We start from the raw sequence: 24682 nt of genomic DNA, 5'->3' as shown, positions 1-24682 counted from the left end.
TGAAAGTACTGTTTCTTTATTGGAAGCAGCTCACTCTACCCATCACAAAGTATGGATCAGTCTTTGACAGATATTTAGATTGCAAGGCACCCCAAAGATGTGCTATGATGATGAAGACAAACGCATATATGAGTCAACTTAAAGTAATGTGGTTGTTAAAGACAAAAAAAAGGAAACCTGACAGAAATAGTACAATTTGTCACAAATAAGGACGCTAACAAGAGTACATTTAGTCGTAGGTTTTTTCTGTTATAGCTTATTTACGTTTAATTAGAATTTCACACAAACGGTCAAACACATGCTGAGGTGTAAATTTAGATAGTTTGAAAGTTTTGACCGATTGTATTTTGTATCTCAGGTGTCAAAATAAAAAATAATTCATAGTGTTTTACAAATTAAAATGAATAAATATACATTAGTCTGCCTCGAAGGATCGGGGAGATTAACACCCTGCAGACCTGAGTGATTTGCATTCACTGATGTGTTACAGTGGCCACATTACACAGGTCCTTCTGTCCTCTCCTTGGGACCATGAAGCCAAGTAAGAGAGGTTCAGTTACATCAGATCAGGGACATGGCTGAGGATGTGAATGTTGGAATTTAATTGATTATTACAGAAGAATGACAAAAAATCTGTTCAAAAACCTGCAAAGTTGCTCCTGTGGCAGTTTTGAGTGAATGAACTGTTTCAGTGAAGGTGATTATGTATCTGGCAAGTAAGTATAAAAGGATAAAGATATATTTTGGTTATTTAATAAATTAAAAACTACACGTAATTATAATCTGCAATCAATAAGCTGAAAATTATTTAACAACCTCATGGAGCATTTTATGATTGAAACAATCCTTTATACTTACAGCAGCTCAGTAAAGCACAATATCAAATATTACATTATCTATTTACAGAAAATGATTTAATGTCAAATTAAAATGATAACATTCAAGGGACAACAGTGTTTGGCTTTGATATTAAATATGTATAAATTATTTTACTGACCCATTATTTCATCAAAGTGTTTATAAGATAGTTTAGATGAGCGTGATTCGGGGGGGGGGGGGGTGCCTCCGGAGTAAAGGAAACCACATGGCACTGCACATCCACACTTATCTCAAATAAATACAAAAATAAACTGCAACATTTCTAACAATACTTACATTGCTGGTACAAAATATACCCTGACACACAAGGCATTCACACAAGCGACACATTCGTATATGTACAGTATATTACATGCAATGTGTTCCACATAACAATCAACATATTATCTCTATATTCTTCTTTACTGCATGTGTACAACTGCAAAAATTGACAAATATCTTCAGTTTTTTACAAAACATTTCACAGACCAACCTCTTTTCGGAGGGTCAAACCAAATAGATCCAAACTATAGTTTACATTAAAATATAAAATTGATTCAAACCTCAACTCAACACATGCAGATACAAGGACAAAGTTGACTCCAGGTACACAACTGTTGCATTGTCACAATATTGATCACTAACGATTAGTGTAATCATGACGTGAGCACGAGACCACAGAGCGAGAAGCATCAGGTGATGTCAACGTGATTTAAAATCCCATTTCACACAATCACCATCTGCATTGATAACTGGAAGCCATGTTGTGTGTATGAACCACCACCGTTCCACATGCGAGGCTACTATATGGAGCTCAAACAAATGGGATACAACTCATTGCTAATCCTTCCATGTGAAACGTGCCACTTATTCATTTAATCATAAAGTGGTTTTAAACTCAAAACCAAAAGCCAAATAAAAGCGGACATTTTGTACAAGCAGTTGTAGCATCTACATGAGACGTCCAGTGTTCTCCAATTCCTCTGACTTGAACAAAAAAAGAAAAAAAGAAGCATTTCCTTTGAAGGAAAAATCCTGACTTCAATGAGATTTTATTTGTATAAATAAGTTATATAAAACCCATATATATAGAATATATTTTATTGTAGCTGAAAATAACATCAGACAGATGAACGTTGAGGATATCCTCACTAGTATAGCTGCTTTCAGACATGCACTGAACTCTGCAGAACCTCAGGAGGACGAGTGAGAGGCTCTGGACTCTCTCAGGAGTTTCTCTGGCCGGCCCCCTTGTAAAAAAGAGCCCATGTGTGGGGGTGTAGATGAACACGGGACAGACACAAAAATGGAAAAAAAAAAAAAAAATATCTTTAGATGCAAAGAAGCAGTGCACTAGATGTAGAAAGAAACAACTAAGATGCCAAGAGAGTTTAATGGCCGATGCCAGTGTTGATGTTCTGTAAACAAAAACACGTGACATGTTACATCCTGCCTCTGTCGGCTGCACCACCACTCACCTGAATCCTCTAGAGATGTCTGTGTTGTTGTGAACATGTCTAAGCGGAGAAGGCCATGATGGAGGACTTCACTCAGGAGGACTTTCACCACTTCTTCTTTGTGGACTCAAAAGTTGATATTGACTCATCTTCATACTTAGTTGACTTGTGCCCGTTGCACACTAGAGGAATATCCAACCGATTCATGTTTGATACTCGTGTAGTATGAAAGGAAGAACGATTGGGCGAGTGAGCAGAAATCAGCAATAGCCAATCAGAGTGAACAGGCTAAATGTTGCGTGCTTGTATTTAGATCAGAAAAAAATGGCTTCCAACACCATAAATAAGAGTTTCCCGTACCAGGTGGACAGTCGGAATGTTGGTTTTTATTCTGAAGTCACATTCCATCATGTAGTCTCTGTGATTTCTACACAGAGATCATTTGTTGAGGTCCTGTGTCTTGATTGGACTTGTCTAGTGTGTGTACGCACGATTGAAATACTAAGAAAATAGGTTACATTTGTTGTTATGTCTGCTTTCTTTCACCTTTTTAAAATAATTTCATAATTAAAAGAGCAGCAGGCATTATTCTTTTCAAATATATTATGATTTTTAGGGTTAAGGCAACAAAATTAGTTGGTCAGGTTCAAGAAACCTAACCCATGGTTTGGGTTGAAATAAACCTTTTACTCTAGTTAACCACATGTCAGAAAGCCTCTCTGCCAGAGACTCCTCCCCACTGCTGAAGCACTTCTTCTTGAAGTGGTCCAATTCAGTCCAAAACTGGGTACAATAGCATTGATGGCTCTGGACAGCTGGGTGCAAGTATCATCCGTCCAAAAAAATTAATATAAACTTTCTTTAAGTGGTCTGTGAATCTGAAAATGAGTATGTATGAGTTTTCTATTCGTTTTCTTCGTCCATGCAGAGCGGATGGAATGTGAATGTTAAGGAGCAAGAAACTGTCCTCATGCCAACTTTGGTTTTTACACTTCAAGTCAAAACAATAACCGAGTAAAAGAAAATCCTGAAACCTGTATCTTCTATACAGAAAGCAACTGTTCTATCTGAAATAAATATATTAATATACATTAACATTACATTAATTATGTGCTTTCAGACGTAAACTGATTTTGTACATCCTGACAATTAAGTCTCGTATAGGTGCAGAAACACTCTGTTCCTAAATACATTTCAGCTAAACACGTTTGGCCCTTTGCTCTTTGACTATCTAAAATAAGGGGAGAAACATCTGGACGGTTGTGGGTCCAATAAAAAGGTTGGATGAAGATTTTCTTTTTGTTGGTTGCACTGTAAGCAAACAGAACTCCAGTGTATCGCCTCTGCTGATGGATGGAAACAAAGGACCTTCACAAAACTTCTCCTTCAGTTTGAGATCTCATCCTGAATGTCCCTCTGTAGGTAGGGTCGGCCGGACCAGCTCTGGTTTCCTGGGTGGGGATGATTACTTCTCATACGCCTTGTTCTGCAGATAGCTGAAGAGGGCCTCGAGTCCTTTGGTTGAACACCACAGCTGCTTCAGCATCTGACACTCTTTCTCATTCACTTCCTCCATGAGCGACATGAGGATACTCCTCATCAGGCATTTGGACTCTTCTAAAACCTTTCAAGCACACACAGAGTGGAGAGGGTCATTAGTTTACATTCAAACGAAAGCTTTGCCATCTGGGTTGTGTATGGCCCCGTTCAGACCTGGTATTAACACGCTTCCTGAGAGATCTGATCACAAGTGTTCAGCTCTGAGCTCGTCTGCTCATGCCTGGTATTCAAATAAAAAATACTGTGACAAATTGTGATCGGATCTCACTTCACTGCACTTTATGCAACTAAAAATATACGTCACTTCAGCGTTAACCACAGAAATAAATCTATGGCGATAGCGGAGGTGCATGAACACAAAAACAAAGGTGACAGACTCTGAGTGACAGGAACACAGACTTACGGCACAGTCACACATACGCAAATGTATCAGAACCTACCACTGCATTGCATGACGCCATTTCCTTCACACGCAGCATCACCTCTTGGTTAAATGTGGTTGGCCAAAAGACCTGTGACACAAGACCTCGACTGCACGCTTCCTGTGCTGTGAGTTTCCTTCCACAGAACAGCATCTCGTTGGCCTGCCATCGGCGACAGAAAGTATTTTAAATATGTTGTTAATGTTTGATTTAAACACTGGGTATCATAGGGTTGTAAGAGGAATCAAATAAGAACAAGTGCATTTTGCTGGGAGCTTAGATATTGCGAGGACCCACCAGAGCTACACCCAGGATCTGGGGGAAGGTGTAAGAGGAGCATCCAGAGGGGGTGAGATGGAGCGCTGCACATGGAGTTTGGAACCAGGCCCTCTCACTGGCCCACACCACATCACACAGTGGCAGGATGGAAGCTCCTAAGCCGAGAGCCGGCCCGTTTATAGCCACCACAATAGGCTTCTTGAAATGGATGAATGCCAACACAAAGTCCCTGAAGGAGTCACAGAACAATTGTTAGCAAATCTGTCGAGTCCGATGGACAGTGATAAAAGAGTCTGTGTCTGAAGATGTCTTCTTACCGCACAGCATCTGCGATACGGCTGCTCTCTTTCCTGCGGTCAGTGGACAGACGCCCTATCAGGTAGGACAGCTCCAGACCACTGCAGAAAACTGTTCCCACGGAGCTGAGCAGTAATAACTTACTGTCGTCCGCGGCTGCATTTCCCAGAGCTCGACACACTTCCTTCATGATCTGGAGAGAAAAAGCAGGAGATGCTTATTTCCATTCCTACAACACAGACTCTTAATAGAGTTTAAATAGCGTGGGTCAACAGACTGTCACTGTCTGATAACCTCTGCTCTATCATGCTCTACCTTCGGTTCTCAGTAGGTTATCACAAAAACGCACTTGAATAAATTGCAGCAAACTTGGAGGAGGGATGGGACACGGGCCAGAGAGGCCAGATTTCAGTGGTGACTGTGGTTCTGTCTTGTTAACGCTACATTCTGAGTGGCGATGGAGTGCAGGTGAGATGTTCACATGAGGACGTGCTGCATGTTTCCTTGACAGTGTGCCCGCCTGCATCCACTAACTCGAGTGTGTGTAGACAGCAGCTACTCCTTCTGACGTAGAACAAGTAAGAGTTGTAAGAAAACATTTGTCAAAGAAATACAATGCCTCAAGTATAGTTTTATCTTTACTAATTCATGGAGAGTAATCTGAGGGATGATAAAAACCCAGACAAGTGAGTGTATTGGACTATAATACCTGAACAAATGGACTGTGAGGACACAAGTTAAAGCCTGAACGGTGCATCGTTCTGCATCAGCATACATGTGTTTGGACTAACCCTGTTAAGAAGTCATCTGGAAACCCCCACTCATACCATCCTGCCTCTGTGTGCACTCAATCTGCACACTCTGCTGCTGCATTATAATCACATTATCACCTGACCCATAATAACAATTTAACCTCAGAGTGAGTTTACGTCTCTATGTCTCACCAAGCACATAAACTGTGTGTATATATGAGAGAGAGAGAGAGAGAGAGAGAGAGAGAGAGAGAGAGAGCAGATGACTATTATTTTTGCAGCAAGGTGAATAATAATCCTGCTCAGACAGAGTACGTGGAGCAGAGACAGACAGATGCTGGTCCCACTCGGAGGCACAGAGAGGAAGAAGAGAGCAGTCACACTGACATTCATGTGCACTGAGCAGACGCCTCAAGGATATTTATAGACAAATAAAGGTGATGGCCGCAACAGAGACACTCGCAACAGTATCCGTCAGTAGTTCAGAGTTTTTTTATGGCATTTCTTCTGTCGCACATCTGTCTAATAATTCCAGAAGTCTCTCTCTGTCTGCCAGACTATCAAAGGCATAGCTGGAGAACCTTTCATCTTATCAAATCCACACTTGGCTTGTGTATTTATAATGGTCCAAAGAAGTGCAATGTCCAATTTGGTGCGATTTGGACACAAGATATGATCGTTAATTAAACATCTGCACTCTTAATGCTCTTTAGCAGCAGCTACGAGAGAATCATCCATGTGTAGCTGAATGCATCAACAAAATTACAATATTTACAACATTGATAAGAATAAAACAGTTGTAACACAATGGAAAGCTGTGTCAATGTTTAAAGTATTTATACATTAGAAAATGTGAAGTACATATTTAAAATAGAGTGTTCAAATGTTTTAATTAAATGTACGTGGAATATTTTTAAGCCATGGAGTAGACACATCTGCAGACTCTCTTGTTCCTGAAGCTTCAGAGACAGAGACAGAGAAGGTGCTATCAGAGCTGTTTGATAAGCTTACGGCTTACAGGCTTAGTGTCACACATGAAAGTACACATACACACATGCACACTTTAGACCACTTCAGTGCCTGTGAAGTATAGATGTGCACACGATGCTTTATCAAAGACAGAAACCGCCCTCTGTGGAGGATCTAAGACACATCATATAATCTGGGAGGAGAAAAACCCTACTTTCAACTGGGGATGGGCGGTTGTCATACACACAATTATCTGTTTCAAGACTTTCTGTTATATTAACATACCTCTAAGGAATCTACAAAGAAAACTATATTGCCGCAGTTTGTATGCATACATTTCTTCAAAAGCTATGAGGTCAGAGGTAGATTTGAGATATCATGTTCGAGAGGCAAAAAGCCTGTCACAGGCTACTGTGACATTTGACCACCCAAATCGAATCAGTTAATCTGTGAACACAAGTGAACATTTCTGCCAAATTTGAAAGGATTACTTCAAGGCAAAACTAGAACTTTGGGACGTTACAGTGACCTTTACCTTTGACTTTGGAACACAGACATCTAATCAGTTCATGTATGAGTCCATCTGAAAATATTTACCAAGTCTGAAGAAATTCCCTAAAGGTGTTTCTATGATGTTACGTTCAAAATCCATAAATGTGTTTTGTCAGGTCAGAGTGACCATGACCTTTTATCTTCGAACACCAAAATCTACTCAGTTAATTGATGAGTGCAAGTGAACGTTTGTACCAAATTTGAAGAAATTCGCTCAAGGGGTTCTTTGATCGTCATGATCACAAGAATAGGGTTGACAGACAGACAAAGCTGAAAATATCAAGCTTTCGCTGGTATAGAGGCATTAAAAGCATCCATTATGTTTAGACAATATGAGTTAACATAAGTTTAATATTAGTTTAAATGTCCACTCATAAAAGATTGAAATTGCGAATCTTCCAAATAGACAACAATCTTCAGCATGAGCTACTTCATTAGCCCTTCATCAACCTCATCGTGAGGTGTAAATCATGAATATAGACTTTAATGACCTATCCAGCTTTATCTGTGCAGAGTATATATTAGTAGTGTCAGTTGTGTTGACAGGGAAATCTTCATCAATAATCCAATGATTTTTGTGGATGATTCCAAAAACCTATTTGTCGTTTTGACAGATTAAATATGAACTGCTTGTTCAACAACATGACAATTCATAAATTAAGAGTCCACAAATTCAAACAGGAGGTTACAAAATGGCACCACAGTCAATACGGAGGGTTCAAAAGTCAACAAGTCAATAGACAAGACAAACATTGAAAAGTGCAGTCGGGGGAAAGTTTCGAGAATTACTGAATAGATCCAGGGGAAATGTAAACGCAGAAGCTTGATGTTGATTAGAGAGTTGAAAACAAGCAGCCAATCACAGACGGGCACATCGCTGCAGGCGGCCAATTCAAAAAGCGAATCATCGCGGTGCAATAAGCTGCAGCATCAGAGCAGAACGCCATTTAACCACAGCCAGTGCAGATGCAAAATGTTCCATCCTTAATAAACTCTTTCATTAATTTTTCATCTTTCTCAGTTAGGATCATGAATAAGAATGATGGTCTGTGTACGACAGGATAATGTGACAGTGACAATAATCAGTCTACACATTTATAAATGCCAGTGCAAAACAGGACAGGTCTAATATTGTTTAACATTTATATGAGAAAACTGTGTTAAAATGTTTAAATCCCCGTCATCCCAGTGTTGTATCCTGATAGATTACAATGTCCCATCTGTATTCAGGACGTTCAGTTCGCTCTGCCATGGAGGGAGGTTGAGTGACATGAGTAAGCGGGTGATCGACAAAGTGAGACGGAGAGAACACATCATAAAGTCAGTGAACACAGCTTGGCTCAGATTATACGCCCCAAACACCTGGAGAGAAAAGTCGGCTGGTTTGTTTATCATCAGAGCTCATCGGGCCTGCTGCTAAAAATAGTAAGATCCTGTTTCATAAAAGAGGAAATCAACTGTTTGGTAAACTTTTTGTTGTGTTAGCAGTAAATTCATGACACACCTTTTTTTTTTCCTGTCATGAAATTGCAATAACAAAATCAATTGTTCATTACCACCACCAAGGAGATTACATTTTTATCGGCCTTTGTTTGTTTGGTAGCAGATCTGGATTATGTGGCGGATCCAGGATTCTTCATTCTTTCTCACTTTCTTTAACATTGTGTGATAGGAAGAAATGATGCAGAGATCATGTGTAGAGCGCTAAGATCTATCAGCAGATGAAATTTGGTGTGAATCCAGAAAATGATCCAGACTTTGTGAATCGAAATAAATAATTGTATTATCTTAATTCAGTTACTGTACAGTAACAAATATCCCTTTCAACTCAGAGAATGGGTTTATTTTTGCCAGTGTATAGTGCAAGCAATTTGCAGATCATTTCCGTGTACATGGTAGATGTACAGTGCCTTTCATAAGTATTCACCCCCCTTGGACTTTTTCCCATTATGTACTGTTACTAACTGGAATTCAAATAGACTTAAATAAACTTTTTCCCGTTTGATCAACAAAACATGCATAGTACTTTGGAGGTGCAAAATAAATTTTATTGTGACACAAACAATAATGAGAACAAAAAAGTTGACATCTGTTGGGTGCATAAGTATTCACCCCCCTGTGTCAATACTTGGGTAGAACCCCCTTTCACTGCAATTACAGCTGCAAGTCTTTTGGGGTATGTCTCTACCAGCTTTGCACATCTAGAGATGGAAAGGTTTGTCCATTCTTCTTGGCAAAAAAGATGAAGCTCAGTCAGAATGGATGGAGACCGTCTGTGAACCGCAATCTTCAAGTCTTGCCATAGATTCTCTATTGGATTGAGGTCTGGGCTTTGGCTCTTTGGGCCATTTTAAGACATTAACATTCTTTAATCCAAACCATTCCTTTGTAGCTCTGGCTGTATGTTTAGGGTCAGTGTCCTGCTGGAAGATGAACCTCCGCCCCAGTCTCAAGTCTTTTGCAGACTGCATCAGATTTTCTTCAAGGATTTCCCTGTATTTGGCTCCATCCATCTTTCCCTCTATTCTGACCAGTTTCCCTGTATCTGCTGAAGAGAAGCATCCCCACAGCATGATGCTACCACCACCATGTTTCACTGTTGGGATGGTGTGCTCAGGGTGATGGGCAGTGTTGGGTTTTCGCCACACATAGCGTTTTGCATTGAGGCCAAAAAGTTCAATTTTGGTCTCATCTGACCATAGCACCTTCTTCCACATGTTTGCTGTGTCTCCCACATGGCTTCTGGCAAACTCCAAACGGGATTTTTTATGGATCCCTTTCAACAATGGCTTTCTTCTTGCCACTCTTCCATAAAGGCCAGATTTGTGGAGTAGACGACTAATAGTTGTCCTGTGGACAGATTCTCCCACCTCAGCTGTGGATCTCTGCAACTCCTCCAGAGTAACCATGGGCCTCCTGGTTGCTTCTCTGATTAATTTTCTCCTTGTCCGACTCTTCAGTTTGGGTGGACGGCCTCCTCTTGGTAGGTTTGCGGTTGTGCCATATTCTTTCCATTTTCTTATGATGGATTTTATGGTGCTCAGAGAGATGTTCTAAGCTCTGGATATTTTTTTATAACCTAACCCTGCTTCATATTTCTCCACAACTTTATCCCTGACCTGTTTGGTGAGCTCCTTGGTCTTCATGATGCTGTTTGTTCAGTAATGATCTCCAACAAACTCTGAGTCCGTCACAGAACAGGTGTATTTATACTGAGATTAAATTGCAGACAGGTGGACCCTATTTACTAATTATGTGACTTGCAAATGTGACTTGTGAATGCAATTGGTCGCACCAGATCTTTGTTAGGGGTTTCACAGTAAAGGGGGTGAATACATATGCACTCAACACTTTTCAGATTTTTATTTGTAAATAATTGTGAAATCCATGTAATATTTCCCCCCACTTCCAAATGATGCACTATTTTGTGTTGGTCCATTACATAAACTCACGATGAAATAAATTTTAATCTGTGGTTATACCATGACAAAATGTAGAAAAGTCCAAAGGGGGTGAATACTTATGCAAGGCACTGTATCTGATGTCAATATGCAATATGGCCAATCAGCTTTGGCGGAGGTATACCCCCTCTGTGAGCCCTACTAATGCTTTCAATGCTTTACTCTTCTGTATTGGTGTGTTTAACCTTCTAAAACTTTCAATTCTTAACAAGTAAAATGTTCAGTTTTGATAACTGAACATTATAGTATATAGGCATTTTATCACTGAGCGGACATTTCTTTACATACCTTACTCCTGAAGAGACGTCAGTGTTATTGCTGCCCAACAAGCAGTGGAAATCATCTGAAATCTGGCAGTCTCTGGGACGTCCAGCACTTTTGAAGAATAATTACATAATTTCCTCGCTTGTTCAACCAACATTTTGCTGTTATAACAACAGATGGCATTGTGCTGGATTGTATATACTCATAATTACCCTACTTGTAGGGAACTTGTTTGGCAGGAGGCAGATTTTAGCAAACCGTGTCATTACTAAGGCCGAGAAGAGGTACTGTATTTTCTAGTCATTGTGATCATTCATATTATTTTCCAGCAATGTCTTGTGTAGGAATCATGCAGGTGAACATATTCACACCTGCCAGCTGTCAAAAAACAGACGTTGTTTCATGGAATACTCCCCTGGAGCAGTTGAATGAATGCATAGCTCCAGGGCTTCTCTACAGCCGTTATGGAGAAAAAATGTCCTCGTTTATAATTCCTCAACAGAGCTCCATGATGGGACATAATCAGGAATAACACAATTAAGTGTAGGTCTTAATAAAATAACTTCTCACCTCTGGTGTCAGGGCGTTGTTGTCCGTCGTCTGGCTTGAGAGCAGGACATGTGTGAACCCCTCCTCCTTCCTGACCACGATGTCTCGGAAGCGACAGCTGCTCTCGTTCTGTCGCACGTTGTACCTGAGCCGCTTGTCGAACACGTAGCCTTTCTCGTCAGCCAGCTTCCGCTTTACTGAGCTGTGCAGATGCATCTTTCCGTTGGCAAGAGGGCAGCCTGGCACAGAGGAGGGATAACACACAGCAGGTCAAACTGGCTTCTGTAAATATTACACACCTACTCACAAACCAGATAACCAAAAGCACCTCGGTGACAAAAACTGTGACTGGAAATGTTACTGTCAAAACCTGTGTGTAAAAATGTTGCTGTTTTTTACAACAACAATGGTTTTGGTTGATGTTTACTGCGACAAAAACCTTTCGACAGTCCATCAGGCAGAGAAACACAAGTAATCAGGTGTTTTGGGAAAAACATTTAAACAATGACTGACGTTTCATTTTACTTGAATAGTTGAATTATATTATATTAACCATATTATCTAATCCACTGGTTTAGATAATCTGGTTAAACAGGGGACTTTTTAAACTCCTTCTACAGCTTGATTTGACTTGTAAAAATCAGCTGAGGAAAATTGTTGCTCATCCTCAGAGAACATTTCTCTATTCCCACAGTGTGGCCAGACTAAGTCTATTTTACTGTCAATACAACCTTACTTTTACTTTATTTTTATATTTTGTTTTACCAATATTACTGTAGTTATAGCAGTTTTGCAGATAAAACTACCTTACTTCATTTGTGATGTTAAAGCAGCATGAGGCTTTAGGTGAAGACACATAAAACTGTGACTTCATAGCTCATTCGAAGAGTTTGTATTCTTATAATCTTCTATAACTAAAAGAAAACAATTTCAAAAATTAAATTCAGGATGGGTTTGATCATGGGCTCATTTGCTGGATAATTTTAATATTATCAGCATTGCCTTTGAAAGCCTCACCAATTCTACCCAAGCTGTGATTTAAATTAATATGAATTGGTTAACAAATCGTCCATGTTTGATTTGGCACTTGCCCTACAGTATTTTCTTTGCATGCAACCAAATCAGTCACAGCATGATACAATGAATCTCAACTTTACTTGATTGTATTGATATTTAAAGATTGTAAACCACACATGGAGTTTAATTTTCATGCATTTAAAATTTGGATATTACGAAAATTATGCATTTTCACCGAACTATTTATGATTTCTGGGAGCAATAAATGATGTAGCAGACAAACATTATTCAGAGGGACTGTGGCTGGTACCAACAGAAGGTTGGTAGTTTAATTCCCGGCTTCTTCAATCTCGATGCCCAAGTGCTTGGCTGAACATTTAAGTATCCACCCCAGCTCTCTCAAACCACAAACCAGATAAATTTATGTTAGTCCCAAACGGGACAATGAACGCCAGGCGACAGTAACACCCAGCATGCTAATGGGTGGAGCTGTGGCTGCTTGATCAGGTAGGTGAGGTAGTCTTTCAAGGATTAGGAGATTAGGATCCATTATAGCTGCCAAACCAATAGTCATCATGTTAGCCTGCTAGCCTTTAGGCTCTCAGACTGAGATGCTCTCTGCTCACAATCACCCATTTTCCTATTTTCAAGATCGTGTTCTTGTGCTGCATCAGATTGCCCATATGTACAGCTCACACGTCCACCATCAATTAGTCTACCAATGCAATGAATAACATGTCGTTTTGAATGATAAACAGCAAAAACTAATAATCACTCCGTCCACAACAAGCATATAATGCATACAATGCATAAATACCAACAAAAATACATTCAGTATTTTCTATGGTATTGGCGCCTTGCAGCAAAAGTTGCTGACACTCACAAAAGAGGACAAAATATCCACTTGAGAGGTTCTATAGACAGCATGATTGGTCAATCAATATTCATTCTACTGATACAGTAAATATGGGAGGTTATTCAAATATGGTAAAAAATCCTGACCATTCTAATGTTGGTTTTCAGTTTAATAAACTGAGATAGCTTAAAAAAAACGACATATGTAATGATTAACTACAGTGGCCGAGGCCCTGGACTGTGACCCAAGAGAAAGATTCAAATGTGTTATCAGCTGCTCCAGTAGTGAAGAACCATAGAAGAAGCTTTAAGAGCTGTGTGTCAGCAGAAGTTTCAACAGTATAAAAGCTTACCTGCTCTCTACAAGCATTGCAGTTTATCATCTACAGGAAATACTCCTTGTATTATAAAAATATTATGAAATGATATTCAATCTAAACTGAATCGGTTATGAATCAATATGTATCTGGCTGCCTGGTATGTTAGGAACACTTCACTGCTTGTATCACTATGTAGGCATGTAGAACGGTTATTTTCCACTGGAACCAAACCGATGCAGCTGTATGGCTGATTATAGCCATTAGCCATTTTTAGTTCATCAGAGATTTATGACCACTATTAAGTAACAAGAAACTATAGAAGACAATATATAGAGAGCAAAAGTCCTAGTCACATCCAGATTACTCTCAAATTCTAACTCTATATACTTCTATAAACATTTCTGTCCTTCATCATCCTCCATTTTCTGAGGCTCAAAATTAATTCAACAAATTAACAGATACAAATATTTTTAATTAATGTAGGAAAATGTTTTGCAGTCACTGTCTGAAGTTTGGAACCAATGCACACCAACTAAACTTTCCTCCCCAGAGATTCGTGGCCAGGCCTTTGCTACAGCCACATCAGGTTGCTTTACTTTTTCTTTGGTTCATTTGTGCCTTTTGTTTAGTTTTCAGTAAAAGAAAAGCATGCTCAATCAGGTTTAGGTGAGGCGACTGACTGAATGTTCTATTTCTTTCCCTTATGAAGCTCTTGGGTTTCTAGCACACTATGTTTTGGGTCATTATCCATCTGTACTTTGAAAAACCATCCTATCAACATCTGCCTGAATCTGAGCGAATAGTGTAGCCCCATGCACTTAAGAATTCATCCAGCTACCTCTATCAGCAGACATAACAGCACTAAACCCCAGTGACCCTGTTCCATTGGCAGCCATACATGCCCATTCCATAACACTGATCCACTATGTCTGAAATACCCATACATAGATCTCTATACTCTCCCCATCGCTCTAGTAAAGTACATTCCTTGTTTAACCTGTACAAAGACTCTGTTCTAGAACAGGGCAGCCATCTTTTTTGTGATAATAAATGTTCTGTATCTTTTCATTAAGGTTGTGAACATGACGACATGGTGGGGTACAGAGATGGAAATTATGAAAACTGTGTCATTTGCAAAATACTTATAGACTAAACATTTTAGCAAACCAAGGAAAGACATGCTTAGTCAGAGAGTGTATTGAGTTACAGAAACATGTGCAACAGAGGCAAGCCTGGATGTGACGTCAGGACTAATACTATTTTTAACTTAAATAAGTAACATTAACAAACTTTGACAAAGGGATGCTTTAAATATAGGAATCAAATAAACATGTATAATGGTCCAATCCAGTGTGGTGGTGTACGAAGACAAAACTATGAAAAACGACAACATCTGCTATTAGAAATTGAAACCGTTGGGATATTCACAAAGTTAAACTATCACTTTGTGGTTGAAGAAATGAAAACAGCTCCCATGAAACCTTGTCAGCAAGAATGTTTGTATAATCGTAACAAGGTTTTAAGAAAACCCAGCAAAACATTAGCTGCTGCTGCTGTATAAACACCAAAAAAGTCTGAACCAAACAATACAAGAGTAACCACAAACTGTTGAGCAAGGTTTCTTTCGAAGGGTGAATTAGTAATTATTTGGATTAATGAATGAGTTTTTCTTACTATATCATAATCAGATTTAATTCAATCACATTTCAATATTAATATTTAAAAAATTCGGTATCAGCTTTTCCTTCCATTACATATCTAACCAGCTTACCTAGTTCAGTGTTGTACTGCTGTCCAGTGGTATCCGTGTCTTGTTCTCCATCCACTTTGTCTGTGGGTCTATGTGACCTTGCTGCTGTCCTGTACACAAGAGGCTCCAAGTCTCCATTTTGGAGTCCATTGTGAGGAACCCTCACTGGGGGAACAAAGTGAGCCCCCCTTGGTAAAGGAGCCTTGTAGGTCATGGCTTTGCACATTCTGTCACCTAAAGTATGTTTTACAGGTCCTACACTTATCTTCCTTTGCTTCAGAGAAGGCCCTGACCCTCCACTTCCAATCCCTAAAACAGGTCCTACTCCGACCCCCACAGCTGGGCCACCAGTCCTTTTCTTTTTTCGAGCGTCTGACCGAGCTCTGTTTTCTGTAGCAGATGGGTGGCTGGTGATGATGGGCTCTCCCCGACTTTTTGGAGCTTTGGGCCGTCTGTGTGAGTGCAGTCTCAAGCTGTTGAACTGGTCAATGAATTCCTCGCAGTGCAGTAAGTGGTGCTCGGGCTCCCATGTGTCCTCCTTACTTCCATAACCTTTCCACCTGATCAGGTACTCCCACTTACCCTTCTTGTTCCGCCTTTTGTCCACGATCCGCTCCACCTGAGGGCAGCACACACAAGGACAAGCAATTAGACAGTAATTCAATGACTAAAGCTTTTGCTATTTAGATTACAATATTGTATTATTGTGTTATGCACTATACGGTCTACTTATGATAGCTTTAACCATAAATGTCTAATGGAACAACAAAGACCCCACTGCGGTTGCATGCCTCTTCCAACCAAAGCAGTTTCAGTCTACATACAATTTTTTTCAAAACTAACGAGTTTGCTTTTTATGACCAAAATCTGATCAGTTAATCTTTGAGTCCAAGTGACAACTGGTCAAACTAGTATTTCGAGAGGCAAAATCCTGTTTTGTCAGGCCACTGTCACGTTAACCTTTGACCACAAAAATCGAATCACTCTGTGAATCTAAATAAGCATCTGTGCCAAATTAGAAAGGTTTTTCTGGTGGCATTCACGAGGCAAACCCGAGAGGCACCCAGGAAGCATTCTGATCAGATGCCTGAACCACCTCACCTGGCTGCTTTTTAAGAGGAAGAAAAGGCCTAAGCTAGTCACTATCTAATTTTTTCAGTTGATAATGAAAATTCATGATCACAAGTGACAATTGGAACGCAGATTGACCAGTAAATCAAAAGTTTTGCCTGACAGGTTACCTGTTGAGACTGCATCAATCCCTCTTTGAAATTCATCCGTTTTACTAACTCCAAGATACACAAACTTCTCGGTTTGAGGCAGCAACTCAATCTCAACTCAAAGGGAGCATTCCACCCTTTTCAAGCTAAAAACATGGCCTCAAACTTTGTAGTGCCGACTCTCAATCCAGCAACCTCACAATTAACTACAAACCCTCTCAGTGGGGAAGGATTTCTCCCTTTGCTCCCAATGGCCAATCCCAATATTAGAGACAGGTTCATCATGTGTGTTTTTGAGAGAGACTGAGAGGTCGAGGTGAAGAGAGCGAGAAGGGCTAAGAAGGGCTGAGCAAATCAATGTGCACAATGACGTAACAGCCCTATCACTTGTAGGTAATTACAGGTAAACATTTCTTGAGGTCTGATGAAGCCAACAGAACCACGACTTGATGTAATGGCTAGACCCCTTCACTGGCCTTGCGAGGGGAAAGATTTGGTCCATAATTCATTACCCAAGTTTGATGCTTCAGGACACCCAATGACCAACCAAGCCAAAAGGGTCTCTCTTCTTAATCTCAAAAGCCTTGTTTGTCGTGATGTCTGTTACACCTGTACTCTGCCCTGAAAGGCAGGGTTCAGACCCAATATCATCAACAGATGTAACTGCATCACCACCTTTCTCCCCTGTCCCTGGTAAAATGCTGAATCCTGACCCAACAATTCTGGCGTAGATTGACCTAATCTGAGTCATAGCCAGGGTTAGAAAATACAAAATCTATGTAAACCACATTACATCACATTTACTCAGTGCTAGATCTGTTCAATATGAAAATGTCTGCGAGATAAAATAAATAAATGTACCACAAAGGAAACTATTTCACAAACCTTTCTTATGCAATGGCTGGAACTTTTAGAAACTTGGACTGACATTGGTGTACAAAACTTATTTATATAGCACGTTTCTTTACAATGTTATAAACTACTTTACAAAGAAATAATCAATAATTTTTAGGACAAAGTATTTGTTTCATTTTCAATAATCCACTGCCCATTTCTGTTGTGATCAAAGTTTCATCTCTGCAAATGAACGGAATCTTTTTTAAATGGACAAATACAATTGAATGAAGGAAATATATTTAAATTGGGCCCCCTCATAAATGAGTACTGGTTTAGTTTTGTCCTAATATTTTGTGGGTCACAGCAGCATGTCAGGGGCTCAATCTGCTGGACCCATAGTGTTTAGGACACTTACAAGAATGATCTTTTGTAAAGCAATTCTTTGTTATGCAGCACACCATTAATAATGTCTGTAGTACAATTGCACTCCAGCACTGACTGGCCTCTATGCCTACCATTGCTATAAACTGAAACTATACAATTACAGGTTGGCACTTGTCTTGAATGATGAACAATGGTTGCTCTATAGAAACAGACAACAAAATAGACAATGGAAGAAGTAACTTGTTAACAAGACCTAAAAGCGACAAAATATTGCTAGGTGGGAGATGCATCATATTGCCCAGATGTTGATGATAAAAACGTTTGTGGTGTTTTGAGTTTGTTTTGAGGACCAGTCCTCAGTGTTATTTGCAAAGTCTAGTTTGCTGATCTGTAAGTTGTCTTTATCCTGTTCAGAGGCACCATGTTTGTTTGTGTTGCCTTCATGCAAAATTCCTGGATGCATTTCTGTGATATGGAAGATGTAAATCATCGTCCAAATGCCCAAAAAATAACGTTCATGATACGTGACACGATGAACTAAACAATTGAGCGTAATATGAAAGAGACATTTTTCCACTGTCATACAACATATATCATCATATCGCACAGCCCTGCTGCAGAGCATATGTATGTAGCTACAACAAACGACGTGCACATACTAAAAAATGTAACTTTTGAACCTTTTGAACTAAGGCTAACTAACTTTTGATCGACCAGCTTGTCTTTTCTCCTGCCAATTTATAGTATAGACTGATCAGAGTGAGTTTCATACTGCTCAGTGCTATGACAGTGACAGAAACAAGCATGGCATGGCCTAAACACATATGACACATGCATCTAGTGTTGCCATCTATGGATAAATCCAAGTCTACTTCATAGGTATCTACTGCATGTGGCGCAGAACCCCCCTTTATCCCTTGTGTCTACCATAAATACGGTTTCAGGTAAGACAAACCAAGATTTTCTACATTACTCTTGATAGATCCATAAGGAGGATGCTTGTTCATATGAACGTACACAAGCATGACAATTCTCAACATAGAGCACTTTGCGTCGCTTTTTAAACAGTGAATTTGTGAATAATCACTTCAGTGGAAATTGGAGGTCCCCTGACATGGCCTTCTGTAAACAAAGAGTAAACAACCTTTGATGGGTAAGCTCTAATGGTATTACTGAAATGAGCAGGAGATTTAAATGCAAACTGTCCCCAACAATGTCACACTTAGCCACAGAACAGACACATGCACAAAAAAGAGTAGAGTGGAGGAGGTAGATAGAGTTGTATTCAAAGACCAGAGATGTAGTGACTCTTGGATCTTAAGCATGAGCTGAAAGAGTGGAGGAGTCCCCCCTCATTTACCAAATTCCTTTTCAGCATCCTCCGAGAAGAGCGTCAAATGGTTTCTAAGCGGTAAAGACAGGTGTGCATGTATACCCTGTCATCACTGTTGGGTGTGGTCATTGGTGCAACAGAGCACGTCATAATGGGTCTAAGATTATCATTAATATTTTTGGCTTAGTGACCTCACCTCTAAACTGTGCCTATGAGCTGTCATTGTCTGTATCAGGTGGTCAGAACCAGGATTCTGGCTGCATCCACACTAATACCTTTTAGTTCTAAGACAGCATTTTAAAACAGTGGCGCGAACCAATCCCTGAGGAGTTGGCTCTCCTGTTCTCAGCCACGTCTTTTTTCAATGATTTTTTAGTTTCATCATTAAAATCCTTCATTGGAGCTTTTAAATAAACTCTTCTTGATACATCTTTTAAATCTTTTGCAACCGAAATTCACTGAGCCACAGCTATTTTTCTTTCTGATTAAACAATTTTGGCAGCTACAATGACGGCCCATGGGAATGTTTGATGGTCAAAGAAAGCAGATTTCACATGGACAATATGTCAAATGTTACTAGAAACAAATAAGAAAAGTAGCAAAGGATCACAAGTTGTTTTCTCCATTACACTGTACATCTTACATTGTTACTTTATGTGCTGGTGCTTATGATTCTTTATTACATTTTACAAGGTTAGCAGAGAGCCTGATCTTTATACATAACTTTGTAAAAAAGATTGCCCATCTTACCTTTTAGATGGTTTGATGTCGTGATATCTCACCATCTTATATACTAAATATTTAATTCGAACAAGTAAGTGCAGGTCAAATGTGGAATTCCTTCCCACTTTCGAGATCAATGACAGAAAAGCACCGAATTTCAATGCCAAACCGCAGTCTCATCCTGTCTCACTTTATCTTTGAGGTCACTGCTTTTCACTTTAAAAATCTCAAAGTCAAGATTACACATAATTCCCATCATTTTAGCAAAATATGAAATCTTTGACTCGAGAGGTTTAAGGATGGCAAATTAACAAAACTTTAGAAACCTTTGTATGACCTCAAGATGTTCTTCTTAAAACCAATGAGATTGGCCCAATCTGTGTATAATGACTGATCCTGCTGTTTTGAGTCACTTTGATTGTGAAAAGAGAACATTCTACAGTTTATGGATACACACAGGCTGAATGTTACACACTTAAATACCAAACTCGGTCTTTACAGTCCAAAGCATCAAATCCCAACAGACAACATGACCAATAGACATGAACTAAGAAGACTGCCTCCACTTTTAAAACACTCTTTAACAGCCCCATCAGACAAACCTAAATTACATTATAAGCCAGTTTATTGACACTGGCACTCCAAACATGTCCTTAAAATTATTACACCCCAAGGATAAGAGATTAAGCTCTCCACATTTAAAATGTTTATTTTTGGTAATTTGAAAATAAAAGCTGTACAGCACCAGAGAAATTTGGTCGTCTTCTCAACTGTGGTCACTCAGAACAGAACTGTCAACCACAGTGCTGTTATCACATTAGTGTCAATCCCAAAGACATAAGGATGGATGACATGACACCACCACAAAAGTGAAGCCAAAGCATCTTGATTTCCCCCTGGTGGTTGGTTGCCGTATAGCTCATAAATCCCTCCTACTCCATGTCAATGGATAAGGCATGGATCAAATTAAAAAGTTCAACAACAATGAAAACAGATTTATCTCAAAGAGGGTTTCTGTCATTTTAGGAAGGTTTTTATTCAAATGCTCATTTATCCATTAATTCTTGTTCAAAGTCATTTGTAGCTATACATGTTATGTCATGATTGACTGCTGGACTCACTCACAATTGGTCGAGCATGTGTACTTGGCTGGATCATACTGTGTCATCTATGGTCAATCCAAAGACTGGTTGTTGATTGATCATGCCTGCCAACATGTTGCTACTAACAAATCATATTGAGTGAGTGATAATCAAGTGAACCAATAACCGTTTCGACAAAGATCATTCAACAGGTCCACAGGCAGGAAGGCTGGGGAGTATGCCGTCAGTGTATGTGAATGAGAAGAGCTGTACATATAGTTGAGAGTTACTCCTAGTGTAAAGCACTCTGAGTTGAAGTTAAGTAAAGAGTTTCGTAAATGCCATATAAATTAAATCCATTTACCATCCATCATCCGTCCATTATCTATACTGCTAATCCTTTGAGGGTCGTAGGGGGATAGAGCCAATCTCAGCTGACATATGGAGAGGGGGGGGGGGGGGGGGGGGGGTGCACACTGGACAGGTCTCCAGTTTATCTCAGGGCCGACATACAAAGACAAACAACCATTCACTCTCACAGTCAAAAAGTCAATTTACAGTCTCCAATGAACTTAACCCCAATCTGCATGTCTATGGCCTGTTTGTTTAACATAAAGATGTATCAACTTCCAGGCCACACGAGACAAATTTAACCAAGAACAAACAACGTTACCAATCTAGGAGTTAAACTATTATTATGAAATTACTCACCTGTACTTTACTGACGTGATACTACATTCACACAACTTGGATCCACAAGTTGGAGGCTGACATGAGCCGTTATCCCCAGTCAGTACTGAACCATTTTAGCGCAACATGAAACCACCAGGTTTTAGCTGGAGAATGCTGGCAGTTTAATAACTTAAGTTGAAATATGCTGTTAAAATCATCCTCGTGATATGTTTAAAAAGAAAGAAAGAAACCATAGCCAAAACATGTGAACATATACAGTCGTTAAACAGATATTTGTGTCACTGAGTTTCATCCTTGAAAGGAGTAATAATTGTAATAACATAATTAATATTAAGATATTATTATCGACATCTTCTTAGATATTAAAAATGAATATTGAGCCCAACTATGATAACTTATTTGCGAAAAGGCAATTACTTCCTGCTTCATATATTGAACCCATAACTGATGCCCTGCTTGGCTCCTCATGTGCTGTTTGACAGTGCTGTGGGCTGATAGTGTTATCTACTTAAAACACTCGTGGGACGTTCACTTGGCTTCAGATGCCCACGAAAGTCTCTAGTTCAAAAGAAACAAGGAGGAAAACTTGTTGTGTCAGAGTGGAAGTCAGCAGACCCTCATGTCTGTCACCACCATGAGGGGGAACATATGACACCATGTCAGCAGTAACGCAGCCTGGTGACGGCGAGGGGCCGATGGAGGAACCTGGCAAATTCTGGCAGCGGGTCCGGAGTGATGTTGTGCACACGAGGGCAACGTGACCTTCCTGTCACCCGCTCGGGCAACTTTTTATTTCACAGGTCACAACAACCGAGCTCAGCCCGACTTCTTCATTTCAGAGATAACCCCCGGGGCTCATCTCCTATCTCCGAACTATCGCAGCGCGGCGAGGGGCTCCATATCTTTTACAAACATGCGCACCTTCTGCGACCATCACTCGTTCACCATGTCCGCCCGCTCCGCGCCGCTGTCACTTTACCACCACTTCCAACTCGGCGACACACTGAGAGGAGTTGAGCCCCGCAAAGCACTTCCCATCGCTCCGCCACAGCCCCGGCGAGCACCGACCTCAAAGTGTGTCAGGAGCGACAGAAAGTGCGAGCACGGATCCGAGCTGCCTCGTCTTCGCGAAGCTTGAGGCGGGTTAGTTTCGCGTGTTAAAGGGCTTAGGACGCCGCGTTTCACATTCGCGACGCCCTCCGCTGTACTTCCTAATTCCAGTGTTCGTCAATATTACGGCGCATTTTCTCTCGCACCGGGTTTTTATCCTACCTCGTAAAGGTCTCCCGAAGCCATTCTGGGGTGCGGACTCCGGCGGCGCGGCGGTCTCTCGCCTCTGCCTTGTTGGCTCTTCTTTTCTTTTTCTTTTTTTTTTTGGAGGACCCGACTCTCTCGGTGTTTCGGCGAAGCCCCGGTGGACGGGAATTAGCGAGCAGCCCTTGTTATTCTGAGCAATCCGCAGCAGCAGATCAGCAGACAGTGTCAATCGAGCCCGGCGCGCTGCGATGGATCGCTCCACACTTAAAACAAACAACCATCGGGGCGGTGCTGTTTACTCAGACCCAAGTGCAGGACTGGAAACTAGTCCCCGGCCGAGAATGCACCGCCTGATGGTGTGTCTGCATGCGCCCTGCTCCTCTGTTGCAATCCAACTACTCAACGGGAGACGATATGCTGGTGTCACACACACACACACACACACACACACACACACACACACACACACACACACACACACACACACACACACACACACACACACACACACACACACACACATACACACACACGCAGACACACACATGCAAGATGGCATAGATCCTCTCCATGACCTCCTCTACCTGTCCACTATACTGTCAAGGGAACAGCTGAGCTTACCTCCAGCTAGATTCACATGAACTGGAACTATTTATGATCAATCAATGGAAGCTGTGAAACCTATTGATGTGTTCTATACCTGAGCATAAAGTCCATAAATTCATATAACTTTCAGAACAGGCTACTTTGATAATTATGGTCAATATTTATGAATTATTAATCAGTGTGTTGACATAGTATATGATGAAGATTTTATTTTTCTCAATCACCCTATAATAAAATGACCTCATCCAACACAGTTTGCCTTCTCATCAACACATTGTCTGTATTGTAGTCCAAAGCTTTATGACATGGCTATGTACTAAAGATTCACGTGGGTAGGTATAAGCTCAACCTTGCCAAACTATTCTTAATATAAGTTTCATTTTATTTAATTAAGCAGTATTCCATCATATCACACACTGATTCAAAATAATCTCTAGATACAAGTCTCTAGACAGACAGAGATGGTACTCAGCTAATGGTTATTCTGTCGGTTGAATAAATGATTGTGTGGGTGTGTATGTGTGTCTATTTAATTTGTTATGTCTTATTTATGTAAAACTTTCAGAACAGACTACTTTGATAACTGTGGTCAACATTTATTAATTATTAAGGAGTGTCTTCTCATAGAAGTATATGATATATGATTTAATTCATTCTCTAATTCACCTGATAATAAAATGATTCATCCACCAAAGTCAGCTTTCTCATCACCACATTATTAGCTGTAGCCTGCAGCTTTATGACCTGGCTGTATAATAAAGGTTCATGTGGCAACTCACTGTCTATATTTGTTTATCTTCATATCTCATTGATTATTTGTCAATGACGTGGCTCAAACTGAAATGCTGACAACATAAATAGATCATTATGAACTTTCTGATTTAATACTTTTATAGGTTCATAGTAATATCAAAAATATTTTTTTTTATATCATAACCAATATCGAAATGACTTTAAAGTTGCAGTGTGTAGAATTTAGTGACATAAAGTAGTGAAGTTGCATATTGCAGCTGAATACCCCTCACCTGGTCCTCTTCTTCCAAACATGAGAGAGAACCTGTGGTAACCATTTTCAATTCACTTAAATTATCATAAAAACTCAAAGTGTTTTTAGTTTGTCCAGTCTGGGCCGCTATAAGAAACATGGCGGCCTCCTTAGAGAGCCATTTCTGCACACATGATCGA

At 40.1% G+C, this 24682-nt stretch overlaps 1 protein-coding gene across 2 annotated transcripts; it reads right to left on the bottom strand.

Annotated features, from left to right (window-relative positions):
* LOC128448406 (chromodomain Y-like protein 2) lies at positions 1-23298 on the bottom strand. Of its 2 annotated transcripts, XR_008339750.1 has the most exons (8): positions 22907-23298; positions 15384-15981; positions 11442-11659; positions 4894-5066; positions 4595-4805; positions 4316-4459; positions 2337-3939; positions 1-2108 (listed from the first exon to the last, which is right to left on the bottom strand). XR_008339750.1 is itself a non-coding variant. In XM_053431081.1 (7 exons), the coding sequence occupies exons 1-7, from the start codon at positions 22928-22930 to the stop codon at positions 3781-3783; spliced, it is 1527 nt and encodes a 508-aa protein (XP_053287056.1). In that variant the 5' UTR covers positions 22931-23298; the 3' UTR covers positions 1-3780. The 2 variants fall into 2 exon arrangements, 1 of the variants encoding a protein (XP_053287056.1); XM_053431081.1 differs by having other exon boundaries at positions 1-3939.
* Between the last annotated feature and the right edge of the window lie 1384 nt (positions 23299-24682).

Source organism: Pleuronectes platessa, chromosome 1 (assembly GCF_947347685.1).
Source record: "Pleuronectes platessa chromosome 1, fPlePla1.1, whole genome shotgun sequence".
Classification (NCBI taxonomy): domain Eukaryota; kingdom Metazoa; phylum Chordata; class Actinopteri; order Pleuronectiformes; family Pleuronectidae; genus Pleuronectes; species Pleuronectes platessa.
The sequence above is the reverse complement of the archived record's forward strand: the minus strand, read 5'-3'. Positions and strand labels throughout refer to the sequence as shown.